This window comes from Mustelus asterias, chromosome 31, assembly GCF_964213995.1.
Source record: "Mustelus asterias chromosome 31, sMusAst1.hap1.1, whole genome shotgun sequence".
NCBI lineage: Eukaryota > Metazoa > Chordata > Chondrichthyes > Carcharhiniformes > Triakidae > Mustelus > Mustelus asterias.
In genome coordinates this window covers 1885372-1902465 of record NC_135831.1, presented here as the reverse complement: position 1 = coordinate 1902465, position 17094 = coordinate 1885372, and the positions used below count along the sequence as shown (strand labels likewise).

General features: G+C 48.6%; 2 protein-coding genes across 2 annotated transcripts in view; both read right to left on the bottom strand.

Annotated features, from left to right (window-relative positions):
- Window positions 1-17094, bottom strand: part of LOC144481712 (uncharacterized) — a 240640-nt gene that overhangs the window by 104697 nt on the left and 118849 nt on the right. The window lies entirely within an intron of this gene.
- LOC144481694 (uncharacterized) overlaps window positions 1-17094 on the bottom strand; it is a 49295-nt gene that overhangs the window by 30518 nt on the left and 1683 nt on the right. The window contains exon 2 of the mRNA XM_078200831.1: window positions 754-1098. Within this exon, the coding sequence (XP_078056957.1) occupies window positions 754-1098 (345 nt within the window). The remainder of the gene's footprint in view (window positions 1-753; window positions 1099-17094) is intronic.

Genomic DNA, 17094 nt, shown 5'->3' with positions numbered 1-17094 from the left:
AAACCCGCACATCTTTGGACACTAAGGGGCAATTTAGCATGGCCAATCCACCAAACCCGCACATCTTTGGACACTAAGGGGCAATTTAGCACGGCCAATCCACCAAACCCGCACATCTTTGGACACTAAGGGGCAATTTAGCACGGCCAATCCACCCTAACCTGCACATCTTTGGACACTAAGGGGCAATTTAGCACGGCCAATCCACCTAACCCACACATCTTTGGACACAAAGGGGCAATTTAGCATGGCCAATCCCCCTAACCTGCACATCTTTGGACACTAAGGGGCAATTTAGCATGGCCAATCCCCCTAACCCGCACATCTTTGGACACTAAGGGGCAATTTATAGAATCATAGAAACCCTACAGTGCAGAAGGAGGCCATTCGGCCCATCGAGTCTGCACCGACCACAATCCCACCCAGGCCCTACCCCCACATATTTACCCGCTAATCCCTCTAACCTACACATCTCAGGGGCAATTTTAACCTGGCCAATCAACCTAACCCGCACATCTTTGGACACTAAGGGGCAATTTAGCATGGCCAATCCACCTAACCTGCACATCTTCGGACACTAACATGCAAAGTCCACAAAGACAGTCAGCTGAGGCTGGAATGGAACCCGGGTCCCTGGCGCTGAGAGGCAGCAATATTAGCCATCGTGTCACTGTGCCGCACATCAAAAAAAAAGATGGCCCAGAATGCCCAGCGAGTGGCACTGATGGCAGCAGATGGCAGCAAGGTCCTTACCGTGAATGCAAGCGATATGCTCATTGCTCATCGCCGACACGTGGGCGGAGCCGGGCCGATCGCCGCTCTTCGACTGCGCCGTAGGACCTCCTTCACTCTCCAGCTGTCCAGCACTGGTCGCTGAGCTGTCGGACCCGTGCTTGTGCTTGCCACCGCTGGCTGAACTACCCTCGCCACTGTCCTCATCCCCAAACAGCTGCTCCACCATCTGGGAGCCAATGCTGCACACGTGACTGATTACAATCCCATTGTCCTCTCCAACGCCGCGCTGGCACGGAGTGCTGGCGTCCAAGGGTGGCACTTCATCTGGGTCACTCAGGGGGTGCCCATTCACTCCCAGCATATCTGTAACGCCATTCCAAAAACACGGAAGAAGCAAGATCAGCGGGAATAAAACAAAGCACACACACACACACATTAGGAACACAGTGGGTTAAACAACTGGATAATCCCCGTCACAGGGAGAGGTTTACTCTGAATCTAACTGTATTAAACTGTACCTGGAGAGATTTACTCTGAATCTAACTGGATTAAACTGTACCTGGAGAGATTTACTCTGAATCTAACTGTATTAAACTGTACCTGGAGAGGTTTACTCTGAATCTAACTGTATTAAACTGTACCTGGAGAGATTTACTCTGAATCTAACTGTATTAAACTGTACCTGGAGAGATTTACTCTGAATCCAACTGTATTAAACTGTACCTGGAGAGCTTTACTCTGAATCTAACTGTATTAAACTGTACCTGGAGAGATTTACTCTGAATCTAACTGTATTAAACTGTACCTGGAGAGGTTTACTCTGAATCTAACTGTATTAAACTGTACCTGGAGAGATTTACTCTGAATCTAACTGTATTAAACTGTACCTGGAGAGATTTACTCTGAATCCAACTGTATTAAACTGTACCTGGAGAGATTTACTCTGAATCCAACTGTATTAAACTGTACCTGGAGAGCTTTACTCTGAATCTAACTGTATTAAACTGTACCTGGAGAGATTTACTCTGAATCTAACTGGATTAAACTGTACCTGGAGAGCTTCACTCTGAATCTAACTGTATTAAACTGTACCTGGAGAGATTTACTCTGAATCCAACTGTATTAAACTGTACCTGGAGAGGTTTACTCTGAATCTAACTGGATTAAACTGTACCTGGAGAGATTTACTCTGAATCTAACTGGATTAAACTGTACCTGGAGAGATTTACTCTGAATCTAACTGGATTAAACTGTACCTGGAGAGATTTACTCTGAATCTAACTGTATTAAACTGTACCTGGAGAGATTTACTCTGAATCCAACTGTATTAAACTGTACCTGGAGAGATTTACTCTGAATCTAACTGGATTAAACTGTACCTGGAGAGATTTACTCTGAATCTAACTGGATTAAACTGTACCTGGAGAGCTTCACTCTGAATCTAACTGGATTAAACTGTACCTGGAGAGATTTACTCTGAATCTAACTGGATTAAACTGTACCTGGAGAGATTTACTCTGAATCTAACTGTATTAAACTGTACCTGGAGAGATTTACTCTGAATCTAACTGTATTAAACTGTACCTGGAGAGATTTACTCTGAATCCAACTGTATTAAACTGTACCTGGAGAGCTTTACTCTGAATCTAACTGTATTAAACTGTACCTGGAGAGGTTTACTCTGAATCTAACTGGATTAAACTGTACCTGGAGAGCTTCACTCTGAATCTAACTGGATTAAACTGTACCCGGAGAGATTTACTCTGAATCTAACTGTATTAAACTGTACCTGGAGAGGTTTACTCTGAATCTAACTGGATTAAACTGTACCTGGAGAGATTTACTCTGAATCTAACTGTATTAAACTGTACCTGGAGAGCTTCACTCTGAATCTAACTGGATTAAACTGTACCTGGAGAGCTTCACTCTGAATCTAACTGGATTAAACTGTACCTGGAGAGATTTACTCTGAATCTAACTGGATTAAACTGTACCTGGAGAGATTTACTCTGAATCTAACTGGATTAAACTGTACCTGGAGAGATTTACTCTGAATCTAACTGTATTAAACTGTACCTGGAGAGATTTACTCTGAATCCAACTGTATTAAACTGTACCTGGAGAGATTTACTCTGAATCTAACTGTATTAAACTGTACCTGGAGAGATTTACTCTGAATCCAACTGTATTAAACTGTACCTGGAGAGCTTTACTCTGAATCTAACTGTATTAAACTGTACCTGGAGAGATTTACTCTGAATCTAACTGTATTAAACTGTACCTGGAGAGGTTTACTCTGAATCTAACTGTATTAAACTGTACCTGGAGAGATTTACTCTGAATCCAACTGTATTAAACTGTACCTGGAGAGCTTCACTCTGAATCTAACTGGATTAAACTGTACCTGGAGAGATTTACTCTGAATCTAACTGGATTAAACTGTACCTGGAGAGATTTACTCTGAATCTTACTGGATTAAACTGTACCTGGAGAGCTTCACTCTGAATCTCACTGGATTAAACTGTACCTGGAGAGATTTACTCTGAATCTAACTGGATTAAACTGTACCTGGAGAGATTTACTCTGAATCTAACTGGATTAAACTGTACCTGGAGAGATTTACTCTGAATCTAACTGTATTAAACTGTACCTGGAGAGATTTACTCTGAATCCAACTGTATTAAACTGTACCTGGAGAGATTTACTCTGAATCTAACTGTATTAAACTGTACCTGGAGAGATTTACTCTGAATCCAACTGTATTAAACTGTACCTGGAGAGCTTTACTCTGAATCTAACTGTATTAAACTGTACCTGGAGAGATTTACTCTGAATCCAACTGTATTAAACTGTACCTGGAGAGGTTTACTCTGAATCTAACTGTATTAAACTGTACCTGGAGAGATTTACTCTGAATCCAACTGTATTAAACTGTACCTGGAGAGATTTACTCTGAATCTAACTGGATTAAACTGTACCTGGAGAGATTTACTCTGAATCCAACTGTATTAAACTGTACCTGGAGAGCTTTACTCTGAATCTAACTGTATTAAACTGTACCTGGAGAGATTTACTCTGAATCTAACTGTATTAAACTGTACCTGGAGAGGTTTACTCTGAATCTAACTGGATTAAACTGTACCTGGAGAGTATTACTCTGAATCTAACTGTATTAAACTGTACCTGGAGAGCTTCACTCTGAATCTAACTGGATTAAACTGTACCTGGAGAGCTTCACTCTGAATCTAACTGGATTAAACTGTACCTGGAGAGATTTACTCTGAATCTAACTGGATTAAACTGTACCTGGAGAGATTTACTCTGAATCTAACTGGATTAAACTGTACCTGGAGAGATTTACTCTGAATCTAACTGGATTAAACTGTACCTGGAGAGATTTACTCTGAATCTAACTGGATTAAACTGTACCTGGAGAGATTTACTCTGAATCTAACTGGATTAAACTTTACTGATTCCTGACACAGTATGTGGATAAGCCTACAAGAGGAGAGGCTGTGCTTGATTTGGTATTAGGGAATGAACCTGGGCAGGTGTCAGATCTCTCAGTGGGAGAGCATTTTGGCGATAGTGATCATAACTCTACCTCCTTTACATTAGCATTGGAGAGAGATAGGATCAGTCAAGCTAGGAAAGTGTTTATTTGGAGTAAGGGCAATTATGAGGCACTTAGGCAGGAAATTAGAGGCATAAATTGGAAGGAGGTTTTCTCAGGGAAATGTACAGAAGAAATGTGGCAAATTTTCAAGGAAAATTCGTCTGGAGCTCTGCACAGCAACGTTCCAATGAGACAGGGGAGTTATGGTAGGTTACAGGAACCATGGTGCACGAAAGCTGTAACGAATTTAGTCAAGAAGAAAAGAAAAGCCGACAAAAGGTTCAGGGAGCTAGGTAATGTTAGAAATCTAGCAGAGTATACAACTAGTAGGAAGGAACTTAAGAGGGAAATTAGAAGAGCAAGAAGGGGTCATGAGAAGGCCTTGGCAGACAGGATAAAGGAAAACCCCAAGGCATTCTACAAGTATGTTAAGAGCAAGAAGATAAGATGTGAAGGAGTAGGACCTATCAAATGTGACGGTGGGAAAGTCTGTATAGAACCGGTAGAAACAACAGAGGTACTCAATGAATACTTTACTTCAGTATTCACAGTGGAAAAGGATCTTGGTAGTTGCAGTGCAGACTTGCAGTGGACTGAGAAGGTTGAGCATGTGGACATTAGGAAAGAGGATGTGTTGGAGCTTTTGAAAAGCATCAAGTTAGATAAATCGCCGGGACCGGATGGGATGTACCACAGGTTACTGTGGGAGGCGAGGGAAGAGATTGCTGAGCCTCTGGCCATGATCTTTGCGTCATCAATGGAGACGGGAGAGGTTCTGGACGATTGCGGATGTGGTTCCGTTATTCAAGAAAGGGCGAAGAGATAGCCCGGGAAATTATAGACCGGTGAGTCTAACCTCAGTGGTTGGTAAGTTGATGGAGAAGATCCTGAGAGGCAGGATTTATGAACATCTGGAGAGGAATAGTATGATCAGAAATAGCCAGCACAGCTTTGTCCAAGGCAGATCATGCCTTACGAGCCTAATTGAATTTTTTGAAGATGTAACTAGACACATAGACGAGGGAAGAGCGGTAGATGTGGTTTATATGGATTTCAGCAAGGCGTTTGATAAGGTGCCCCATGCAAGGCCTATTGAGAAAGTGAAAGGGCATGGGATACAAGGGGACATTGCTTTCTGGATTCAGAACTGGCTTGCCCACAGAAGGCAAAGAGTGGTTGCAGATGGGTCTTTTTCAGAGTGGAGGTCGGTCACCAGTGGAGTGCCCCAGGGATCTGTTCTGGGACCCTTGCTCTTTGTGATTTTTATAAATGACCTGGATGAGGAAGTGGAAGGATGGGTTGGCAAGTTTGCTGATGACACAAAGGTTGGATGTGTTGTGGATAGTGTGGAGGGATGTCAGAAGTTGCAACGAGACATAGATAAGAAGCAAGACTGGGCGGAGAAGTGGCAGATGGACTTCAATCCAGATAAGTGTGTAGCGGTTCATTTTGGCAGGTCGAATAGGATGAAAGAATATAATATTAAGGGTAAGACGCTTGGCAGTGTGGAAGATCAGAAGGATCAAAGCAGCGTCGCAGGTAGAGGCTGTGGTTAAGAAGGCGTATGGAATACTGGCCTTCATCAATAGAGGAATTGAGTTTAGAAATCAGGAGATAATGCTGCAGCTGTATAGGACCCTGGTCAGACCCCACCTGGAGTACTGTGCCCAGTTCTGGTCGCCTCATTACAGAAAGGATGTGGAATCCATAGAAAGGGTGCAGAGGAGATTTACGAGGATGTTGCCTGGATTAGGTGGCATGCCTTATGAGGATAGGTTGAGAGAGCTAGGTCTTTTCTCCTCGGAGAGGCAAAGGATGAGAGGTGACCTGATAGAGGTGTATAAGATGTTGAGAGGTATTGATAGAGTGGATTCTCAGAGGCTTTTACCCAGGGCTGAAATGGTTGCCACAAGAGGTCACAGGTTTAGGGTGCTGGGGAGTAGGTACAGAGGAGATGTTAGGGGTAAGTTTTTCACTCAGAGGGTGGTGGGTGTGTGGAATCGGCTGCCGGTAGTGGTGGTGGAAGCGGATTCGATAGGGTCTTTTAAGAGACTTTTGGATAAGTTCATGGAAGTTAGTAAGGTAGAGGGTTATAGGTAAACCTAGTAGGTAGGGACATGTTCAGCACAACTTGTGGGCCGAAGGGCCTGTTTGTGCTGTAGCTTTTCTATGTTCTATGTTTACCTGGAGAGCTTTACTCTGAATCTAACTGTATTAAACTAACCCTTTCTGCCTGACCTTGCCTCATATCCCCGTGTTCCTTGGATATTCATGTGCTTATCCAAAAGGCTCTGAAACGCCCCTATCGATGCCCCCACCACCCCTGGCAGCGTGTTCCAGAATCCTACCCCACTCTGTGTAAAAAACTTCCCCTGCACATCTCCTTTGAACTGTCCCCCTCTCACCTCAAGTGCACGCTCCCTAGTATCAGACATTTCAACTCTGGGGAAAAAGATTCCGACTCGGTCAACCCTGTTTGTGCCTCTCATCATTTTATATTCTTCTATCCGGTCTCCCCTCAGCCTCCGCCGCTCCAGAGAAAGCAACCCTAGTTTGTCCAGCCTCTCCTTATAGCTCATCCCCTCTAATCATCGACACGGATGCCATCATCTCACACCATCCACCAGGTACACGGTACCTACTCTTACAACTCGGCCAACATTGTCTACCTGATACGCTGCCTGTCCCGAGGCATGGTACATTGGGGAGACCATGCAGACGCTACGACAACGGATGAATGAACACCGCTCGACAATCACCAGGCAGGAGTGTTTCCTACCTGTGGGGGAGCACTTCAGCAGTCACGGGCATTCAGTCTCTGATATTCGGGTAAGCGTTCTCCAAGGCGGCCTTCACGACACACGACAGCGCAGAGTCGCTGAGCAGAGACTGATAGCCAAGTTCCGCACACATGAGGACGGCCTCAACCCGGGATCTTGGGTTCATGTCACACTATCTGTAACCCCTACGTCTTGCCTGGGCTTGCAAAATCTCACTAACTGTCCTGGCTGGAGACAGTACACATCTCTTTAACCTGTGCTTAACCCTCTCTCCACTCGCATTGTCTGCACCTGTGAAGACTTGATCACCAGTTAAGACTCACATTCCAACCATTATCTTGTAATTAAGTCTGTGTCTATTATATGCCCTGTTTGTGAACCCAACTCTCCACTCGCCTGATGAAGGAGCGGCGCTCCGAAAGCTCGTGCTACCAAATAAACCTGTTGGACTTTAACCTGGTGTTGTGAGACCTCTAATCTAGGCAGCATCCTGGTAAACCTCTTCTGTACCCTCTCCAAAGCCTCCGCATCCTTCCTGTAATGTGGCGACCAGAACAGAACGCAATACTCTAAGTGCAGCCTATCATCCTGACTCTTGTACTCAATGCCCCGATCAATAAAGCGTGCCATACACCTTCCCCACCACCCTATCTATTTGTGTGGCCACTTTCAGGGAGCGATGGACTTGAACCCCAAGATCCCTCTGTACATAAAAACTGGCCAGGGTCCTGCCATTAACCGTATACTTACCCTTAACATTTGAACTCCCAAAGTGCAGCACCTCACACTTGCCCAGATTAAACTCCATCTGCCATTTCTCTGCCCATATCTGCAATCAGTCTCTATCCAGCTGTATCGTTTGACAATCTTCTACATGATCCACAACTCCAACTATCTTTGTGTCGTCTGCAAACTTACTAACCCACCCATCTACTTCATTTATCTATCTCATCAACAGCAGAGGTCCCACTACGGATCCCTGCGGAACACCACTCGTCATGGACCTCCAGCCACAACTCTCCGGGCAAGCCAATTCTGAAGCCAAGCGGCTAAGTCACCGTGGATCCCATGCATCTTAATCTTCAGGGCGAGCCTTCCATGAAGGACCTTGCCGAAAGCCTTACTAAAATCCATGGACACAACATCCACTGCTCTCCCCTCATCGATCACCTTCGTCACCTCCTCGAAAAAAAATCAACCAAGCACACTCGCCTTTATCAATCGGGGTATAGATTACAAAAGCAGGGGGGTCATGTTGGAGTTGTATAGAACTTTGGTAAGGCCACAGCTGGAGTACTGTGTGCAGTTCTGGTTGCCACGTTATAGGAAGGATGTGATTGCATTGGAGGGGGTACAGAGGAGATTCACCAGGATGCTGCCTGGGACGGAACATTTAAGTTATGAAGAGAGGTTGGAGAGGCTTTGGTTGTTTACTCTGGATCAGAGAAGACTGAGGGGTGACCTGATTGAGGTGTTCAAGATTATGAAGGACATGGACAGAGTGGATAGGGAGCAGCTGTTCCCCTTAGTCGAAGGGTCAGTCACGAGGGGACACAAGTTAAAAGTGAGGGGTGGGAGGTTTGGGGGTGGATTTGAGGAAAAACTTTTTCACCCAGAAGGTGGTGAGGGTCTGGAATGCACTGCCTGGGAGGGTGGTGGGGGCGGGATGCCTCACATCCTTTAAAAAGTATCCGGATGAGCACTTGGCACGTCATAACATTCAGGGCTATGGGCCAAGTGCTGGCGAGTGGGGTTAGGTATAAGTGTGTAGTGATCCATTTTGGCAGATCCAATGGGATGAAGCAGCAGTATAATATGAAGGGTACCATTCTTAGCAGTGTAGAGGATCAGAAGGACCTTGGGGTCCGGGTCCATAGGACTCTTAAATCGGCCTCGCAGGTGGAGGATGCGGTCAAGAAGGCGTACGGCGTACTAGCCTTCATTAATCGAGGGATTGAGTTTAGGAGTCGGGAGATAATGCTGCAGCTTTATAGGACCCTGGTTAGCCCCACTTGGAGTACTGCGCGCAGTTCTGGTCACCTCATTACAGGAAAGATGTTGAAGCCATTGAAAGGGTGCAGAGGAGATTTACAAGGATGTTGCCTGGATTGGGGGGCATGCCTTATGAGGATAGGTTGAGGGAGCTTGGTCTCTTCTCCCTGGAGAGACGAAGGATGAGAGGTGACCTGATAGAGGTTTACAAGATGTTGAGAGGTCTGGATAGGGTAGACTCTCAGAGGCTATTTCCAAGGGCTGAAATGGTTGCTACGAGAGGACACAGGTTTAAGGTGCTGGGGGGTAGGTACAGAGGAGATGTCAGGGGTAAGTTTTTCACTCAGAGGGTGGTGGGTGAGTGGAATCGGCTGACGTCGGTGGTGGTGGAGGCAAACTCGTTGGGGTCTTTTAAGAGACTTCTGGATGAGTACATGGGATTTAATGGGATTGAGGGCTATAGATAGGCCTAGAGGGTGGGGATGTGATCGGCGCAACTTGTGGGCCGAAGGGCCTGTTTGTGCTGTGGCTTTCTATGTTCTATGTTCTAGGTAGGCGTCAGTGCAGGATCGATGGGATGAAGGGCCTCTTCTGCACTGCAGTATTCTATGAGGTTAGTTAGACACGACCTGCCCCGCACAAAACCATGCTGGCTTTCCCTCATTCGGGAATGCTTTTTCCAATGCTCAATCTAACTGTATTAATCCAGATCCAATGGAGGGTTTTACTCTCAATCTAATTCTAATTCCACTACATTGTGATGTTGGTGGACACTCAGTGAGAAGTCTCTCACCGCAGCTTAAAGCCCAACCCTGATGGCTGGACTTTAACCTGGTGTTGTGAGACTTCTTACCGCGTTTACCCCCAGTCCAACGCCGGTATCTCCACACGATGAACGCTCGGTTAGACCTTCCGCTGTCATTAACTACCCAGCTCCCTCTGCTGTGCTGGTCTGTCCTGTATCTAAAATCCAGCCTGCTTACCCTCCTCCTCCCAGCCGCACTCTCAGTTCCCCAATCTCAACTTCCTCACTTCTCCCTCTTCTTCTTCTCCCCCCCCCCCCCCCGAACCCTGTCCCCGGTCTAGCTCCACATCCTGAAGATCTGACGGAACCCTGGTGCCCTCATTCCCAGTCCCGTTTCTGCTCGGGGCGAGTCTGCAACCTCCCGTCCCTGGAACTGAATCACAGAATCCCTACAGTGCAGAAGGAGGCCATTCGGCCCATTGAGTCTGCACCGACCACAATCCCACCCAGGCCCTATTCCCGTAACCCCATGCATTTACCCTGCTAGTCCCCCTGAGACTAAGGGGCAATTTAGCATGGCCAATCCACCTAACCCGCGCATCTTTGGACTGTGGGAGGAAACCAGAGCACTGGTGTGCTGGCCTTTATCAATCGAGGGATTGAGTTTAGGAGTCCGGGGATAATGATGCAGCTATATAAGACCCTCGTCAGACCCCACTTGGAGTACTGTGCTCAGTTCTGGTCACCTCATTACAGGAAGAATGTGGAAAAGATTGAAAGGGTGCAGAGGAGATTTACAAGGATGTTGCCTGGATTGAGTGGCATGCCTTATGAGGATAGGCTGAGGGAGCTCGGTCTTTTCTCCTTGGAGAGACGTAGGATGAGAGGAGACCTAATAGAGGTATAGAAGATGTTGAGAGGCATAGATCGGGTGGACTCTCAGAGGCTTTTTCCCAGGGTGGAAATGTCTGCTATGAGAGGACACAGGTTTAAGGTGCTGGGGGGGTAGGTACAGGGGAGATGTTAGGGGGAAGTTTTTCAAACAGAGGGTGGTGGGCGAGTGGAATCGGCTGCCGTCAGTGGTGGTGGAGGCAAACTCAATAGGGTCTTTTAAGAGACTCCTGGATGAGTACATGGGACTTAATAGGATGGAGGGTTATAGGTAGGTCTAAAAGGTAGGGATATGTTCGGCACAACTTGTGGGGCCGAAGGGCCTGTTTTGTGCTGGAGTTTTTCTATGTTTCTACGTTTCACCCGGAGGAAAACCACGCAGACACGGGGAGAACGCCACACAGTGACCCACGCTGGGAATCGAACCCGGGTCCCTGGCGCTATGAGGCTGCAGTGCGAACCCACCGTGGCAGAGAAGAGAGATTTTCCATTGCCCCGATGCCAACCCCTCATCTCATTCAGGGATAGTTACAAGGAGAGGCTGGATAGACTGGGACTTTTTTCCCTGGAGCGTAGGATGCTGAGGGGTGATCTTATAGAGGTCTATAAAATAATGAGGGGCACAGATCAGCTAGATAGTCAATATCTTTTCCCAAAGGTAGGGGAGTCTAAAACTAGAGGGCATAGGTTTAAGGTGAGAGGGGAGAGATACAAAAGTGTCCAGAGGGGCAATTTTTTCACACAGAGGGTGGTGAGTGTCTGGAACGAGCTGCCAGAGGCAGTAGTAGAGGCGGGTACAATTTTGTCTTTTGAAAAGCGTTTAGATAGTTACATGGGTACGATGGGTATAGAGGGATATGGGCCAAATGCGGGCAACTGGGACTAGCTTAGGAGTTAAATAAAAAAGGGGCGGCATGGACAAGTTGGGCCGAAGGGCCTGTTTCCGTGCTGTAAACCTCGAGGACTCGATATAACACAGTAAGACGTCAGAGTAGATTCCCCGCTTACTATTTATCACATCATTGGATGCAGAACCGATCTGCCCCACACTTACTGCCCAATCCCAGGGACAAGCCTCCACAAGGACAAGTCGCCTCTCTGTCATGGGGCGGCACAGTAGCACAGTGGGTTAGCACTGCTGCTTCACAGCTCCAGGGACCTGGGTTCGATTCCCGGCTTGGGTCACTGTCTGTGTGGAGTCTGCACATTCTCCTCGTGTCTGCGTGGGTTTCCTCCGGGTGCTCCGGTTTCCTCCCACAGTCCGCAAAGATGTGCGGGTTAGGTTGATTGGCCATGCTAAAATTGCCCCTTAGTGTCCTGGGATGCGTAGGTTAGAGGGATTAGTGGGTAAAATATGTAGGGATGTGGGGGTAGGGCCTGGGTGGGATTGTGGTCGGTGCAGACTCGATGGGCCGAATGGCCTCTTTCTGTGCTGTAGGGTTTCTAAGACACTCCTGCTCAGGGAACCTATTGCAGTCAGTAACCCGATGGTTTTTCCCCAGGTCGGTGGTGACGTTCACGAGGGGTCATAGGTTCAAGGTGAAGGGGGGGGGGGGAGGTTTAACACGGATATCAGAAGGACATATTTTACAGAGGGTGGTGGGGGCCTGGAATGCGCTGCCGGGCAAGGTGGTGGAGGCGGACACACTGGGAACGTTTGAGACTTATCTAGACAGCCACATGAACGGAGTGGGAATGGAGGGATACAAAAGAATGGTCTAGTTTGGACCAGGGAGCGGCACGGGCTTGGAGGGCCGAAGAGCCTGTTCCTGTGCTGTATTGTTCTTTGTTGAAGCTGTGAAATTGCGCGAGGTACCAGCGCTTTCAGAGCTCATTCCATCTCAGACATTTGGGGCTGACGGAGAGACTGAAGCTCACCGTGCAATCCCATTGTCAAACTCGCTGGCCCCCCCGATTCCTCAAACTGCACCCTTTACTGGCTCCCCCGGCCATGGGGGAGCAGTGCACTGTCCCACCTGCCCATGACCGGGGGAGCCAGGGATTATACTCACTGCAAATCGCAGGAGCCGCACCAAATTTTAAAATGAGGCGGCTTTTTAATGCTGGAATTTTTGGTATCTGTAAATCCGTATCTGTGATAACTCTATAAGTGTTTGGTTTTATGAAATGGTATAAATAGTGGGAGCTTTGGTGGGATTGTGGCAAGGACTCGGAAAGCCTTGACGTAGGAGCAGCGTTTGGGGACGCTGGGTCTGTACTCCATGGAGTTTAGAAGGATGAAGGCGGGGGGATCTCATTGAAACTTCCAGAATACTGAAAGGCCTGGATAGAGTGGACGTGGGGAAGATGTTTCCATTAGTCGGAGAGACTGGGACCCGAGGGCCCAGCCTCAGAATAAAGGGACGACCCTTTCGAACCGAGATGAGGAGGAATTCCTTCAGCCAGAGGGCGGTGAATCTGTGGAATTCATTGCCACAGAGGAGGCTGGGCCATTGAGTGTCTTTAAGACAGAGATAGAATCATAGAAACCCTACAGTGCAGAAGGAGGCCATTCGGCCCATCGAGTCTGCACCGACCACAATCCCACCCAGGCCCTACCCCCACATATTTACCCACTAATCCCTCTAACCTACGCAAGTCAGGACTCTAAGGGGCAAGTTTTAACCTGGCCAATCAACCTAACCCGCACATCTTTGGACTGTGGGAGGAAACCGGAGCACCCGGAGGAAACCCACGCAGACACGGGGAGAATGTGCAAACTCCACACAGACAGTGACCCGAGCCAGGAATCGAACCCGGGACCCTGGAGCTGTGAAGCAGCAGTGCTAACCACTGTGCTACCGTGCCGATAGATAGGTTCTTGATTAATAAGGAGATCAAAGGGAAAAGGCGGGAGAATGGGGATGAGAATATTATCAGCCATGATTGAATGGCGGAGCAGACTCGATGGGCCGAGTGGCCTCATTCACATATTTAGAATCCCTGCAGTGCAGAAAGAGGCCATTCGACCCATCGAGTCTGCACCAATCACAATCCCACCCAGGCCCTATCCCCATAACCCCACATATTTACCCTGCTAATCCCCCTGACACAAACATCAAATTAGCATGGCCAATCCCCCTAGCCCGCACATCTTTGGACACTAAGGGGCAATTTAGCATGGCCAATCCCTCTAACCCGCACATCTTTGGACACTAAGGGGCAATTTAACATGGCCAATCCCCCTAACCTGCACATCTTTGGACACTAAGGGACAATTTACCATGGCCAATCCCTCTAACCCGCACATCTTTGGATACTAAGGGACAATTTACCATGGCCAATCCCCCTAACCTGCACATCTTTGGACTGTGAGAGGAAACCGGAGCACCCGGAGGAAACCCACGCAGACATGGGGAGAACGTGTAAACTCCACACAGACAGTGACCCAAGGTTGGAATCATAAGAACATAAGAACTAGGAGCAGGAGTAGGCCATCCGGCCCCTCGAGCCTGCCCCGCCATTCAATAAGATCATGGCTGATCTTTTCGTGGACTCAGCTCCACTTACCCGCCCGCTCACCATAACCCTTCATTCCTTCACTGTTCAAAAATCTATCTATCCTTGCCTTAAAGACATTCAATGAGGTCGCCTCAACTGGGCAGGGAATTCCACAGATTCACAATCCTTTGTGTGAAGAAGTTCCTCCTCAACTCAGTCCTAAATCTGCTTCCCCTTATTTTGAGGCCATGCTCCCCTAGTTCTAGTTTCGAACCCGGGTCCCTGGAGCTGTGAGGTAGCAGTGCTAACCCACTGTGCCGCCCGCCCCTGCTTATATGATTCTGCTCCTATATCATATGGTTATGAAGGTGGCAGGTTAAGAAAACAGTTGCTCAGGAATACAGGATCCTGGGATTTGTAAGGAGATTTGTAGGGATATGGGGTTCGGTCCTGGGTGGGATTGTGGTCGGAGCAGACTCGATGGGCCGAATGGCCTCCTTCTGCGCTGTAGGGATTCTATGATTCTAGGCAGAAGGTACAAAAACCATCGTGAGGTCTTTATGAAACCCGTGCAGTCTAAAGGATGGATTCAGAGAGGGTGCAGGTTCACGAGAGCGGTCCCAGGGATAAAGGACCTTTTGTTTATTATCTGGGCTGGACTGAGTGGTTTGCTCAGCCAGACCAGGTACAGACGGCGGATTTAGTGAACCCAGCTGGGATTTTGCAACAATTGCCAGATTCTTATCGAATTCAGATTTGACCCTCTGCCGCAGTGGGATTCGAACCCTGGATCCCTGGATTACCAGTCCAGTGACAATACCACCACGCCACGCCTCCCCGGGAGTCGTGAGGACAGGCTGGGAGAAGCCGGACTTGGTTTCTCCTCAGAGAAGGTGGGGACGGGGAGGGAGGTTTGAGAGAGCTTTTCAAAAACCACGACAGAAAAAGTCTGCTTCCGTTGGCATCGAGGAGGAGAGAATTCCGGGTGATTGGTGAAAGGGCCAGAGGGCCAGAGTGTTTTGGCCATCCCCATCTGTCCTTCCTTCCGAATGCACGGCCTGAAAGGGCGGTGGAGGAAGATTTAATCGTGGTTTGGACGAAGATACTGGATAATTATCTGAAAAGAAAATATCTGCAGGGGAAAAGACCAGTCCATACCCAAGGTAATCTGAAGAAGGGGCTTGGAGCTCCGAAAGCTTGTGTGGCTTTTGCTACCAAATAAACCTGTTGGACTTGAACCTGGTGTTGTTAAACTTCTTACTGTGTTTACCCCAGTCCAACGCCGGCATCTCCACATCACATCTTGCAAAGAGCCAGCACTGACGTAATGGGCTGAATGGCCCCCTTTGAGTTGTAACCATTATATTTATTTATTAGTGTCACAGGTCGGCTGACATTAACACTGCAATGGAGTTACGGTGAAAATCCCCTAGTCGCCCACACTCCGGCGCCCGTTCGGGTAACACTGAGGGAGAATTTAGCCCCTAACCAGCACGTCTTTCGGACTGTGGGAGGAAACCGGAGCACCCGGAGGAAACCCACGCAGACACGGGGAGAACGTGCAGACTCCGCACAGACGGTACCCCAAGACCGAGAATGGAACCCGGGTCCCCGGCGCTGTGAGGCAGCAGCGCTAACCCACTGTGCCACCGTGCCGCTGGGATTGAACCCGGGTCCCTGGCGCTGTGAGGCAGCAGCGCTAACCCACTGTGCCACCGTGTCACTGGGATCGAACCCGGGTCCCTGGCGCTGTGAGGCAGCAGTGCTAACCCACTGTGCCACCGTGTCGCTGGGATCGAACCCGGGTCCCTGGCGCTGTGAGGCAGCAGTGCTAACCCACTGTGCCACCGTGCCGTTGGGATCGAACCCGGGTCCCTGGCATTGTGAGGCAGCAGCGCTAACCCGCTGTGCCACCGTGCCGCTGGGATCGAACCCGGGTCCCTGGCGCTGTGAGGCAGCAGCGCTAACCCAGTGTGCCACCGAATATGTTTCTGCACGGAGTATTTGAGGATATAACACAGATATGTTTAAAGGAGGAGCGGGATAAGGGGATGAGGGAGGAAGGGAGAGAAGGATATGTTGATGGGGTGAGAGAAGGCAGGGTGGGAGGAGGATGTTTGTGCGGGGCCTCAATACTAGCATGGACCAGTCGGGCCGAAGGGCCTGTTGCTGTGTTGCAAAGCATACATTCCATGTTCAATTTCCACGTGCTTGGGTATGAGCTGATGGACAGCCAGTATACCTTGATGCTTGTACCTTCATGTGTGGGGCAGCACGGTGGCACAGTGGGTTAGCACTGCTGCCTCACAGCGGCAGGGACCCGGGTTCGATTCCCGGCTTGGGGTCACTGTCTGTGCGGAGTCTGCACATTCTCCCCGTGTCTGCGTGGGTTTCCCCTGGGTGCTCCGGTTTCCTCCCACAGTCTGAAAGACGTGCTGGTTAGACACAGAATCCCTACAGTGCAGGAGGGAGGCCATTCAGCCCATCGAGTCTGCACTGACTACAACCCCACCCAGGCCCAACCCCCATGCATTTACCCTGCTGATCCCCCTGACACTAAGGGACAATTTAGCATGGCCAATCCACCTCACTTACACATCTTTGGACACTAAGGGGCAATTTAGCATGGCCAATCCACCTCACTTACACATCTTTGGACACTAAGGGGCAATTTAGCATGGCCAATCCACCTCACTTACACATCTTTGGACACTAAGGGGCAATTTAGCATGGCCAATCCACCTCACTTACACATCTTTGGACACTAAGGGGCAATTTAGCATGGCCAATCCACCTCACTTACACATCTTTGGACACTAAGGGGCAATTTAGCATGGCCAATCCACCTAACCCACACATCTTTGGACACTAAGGGGCAATTTAGAATGGCCAAT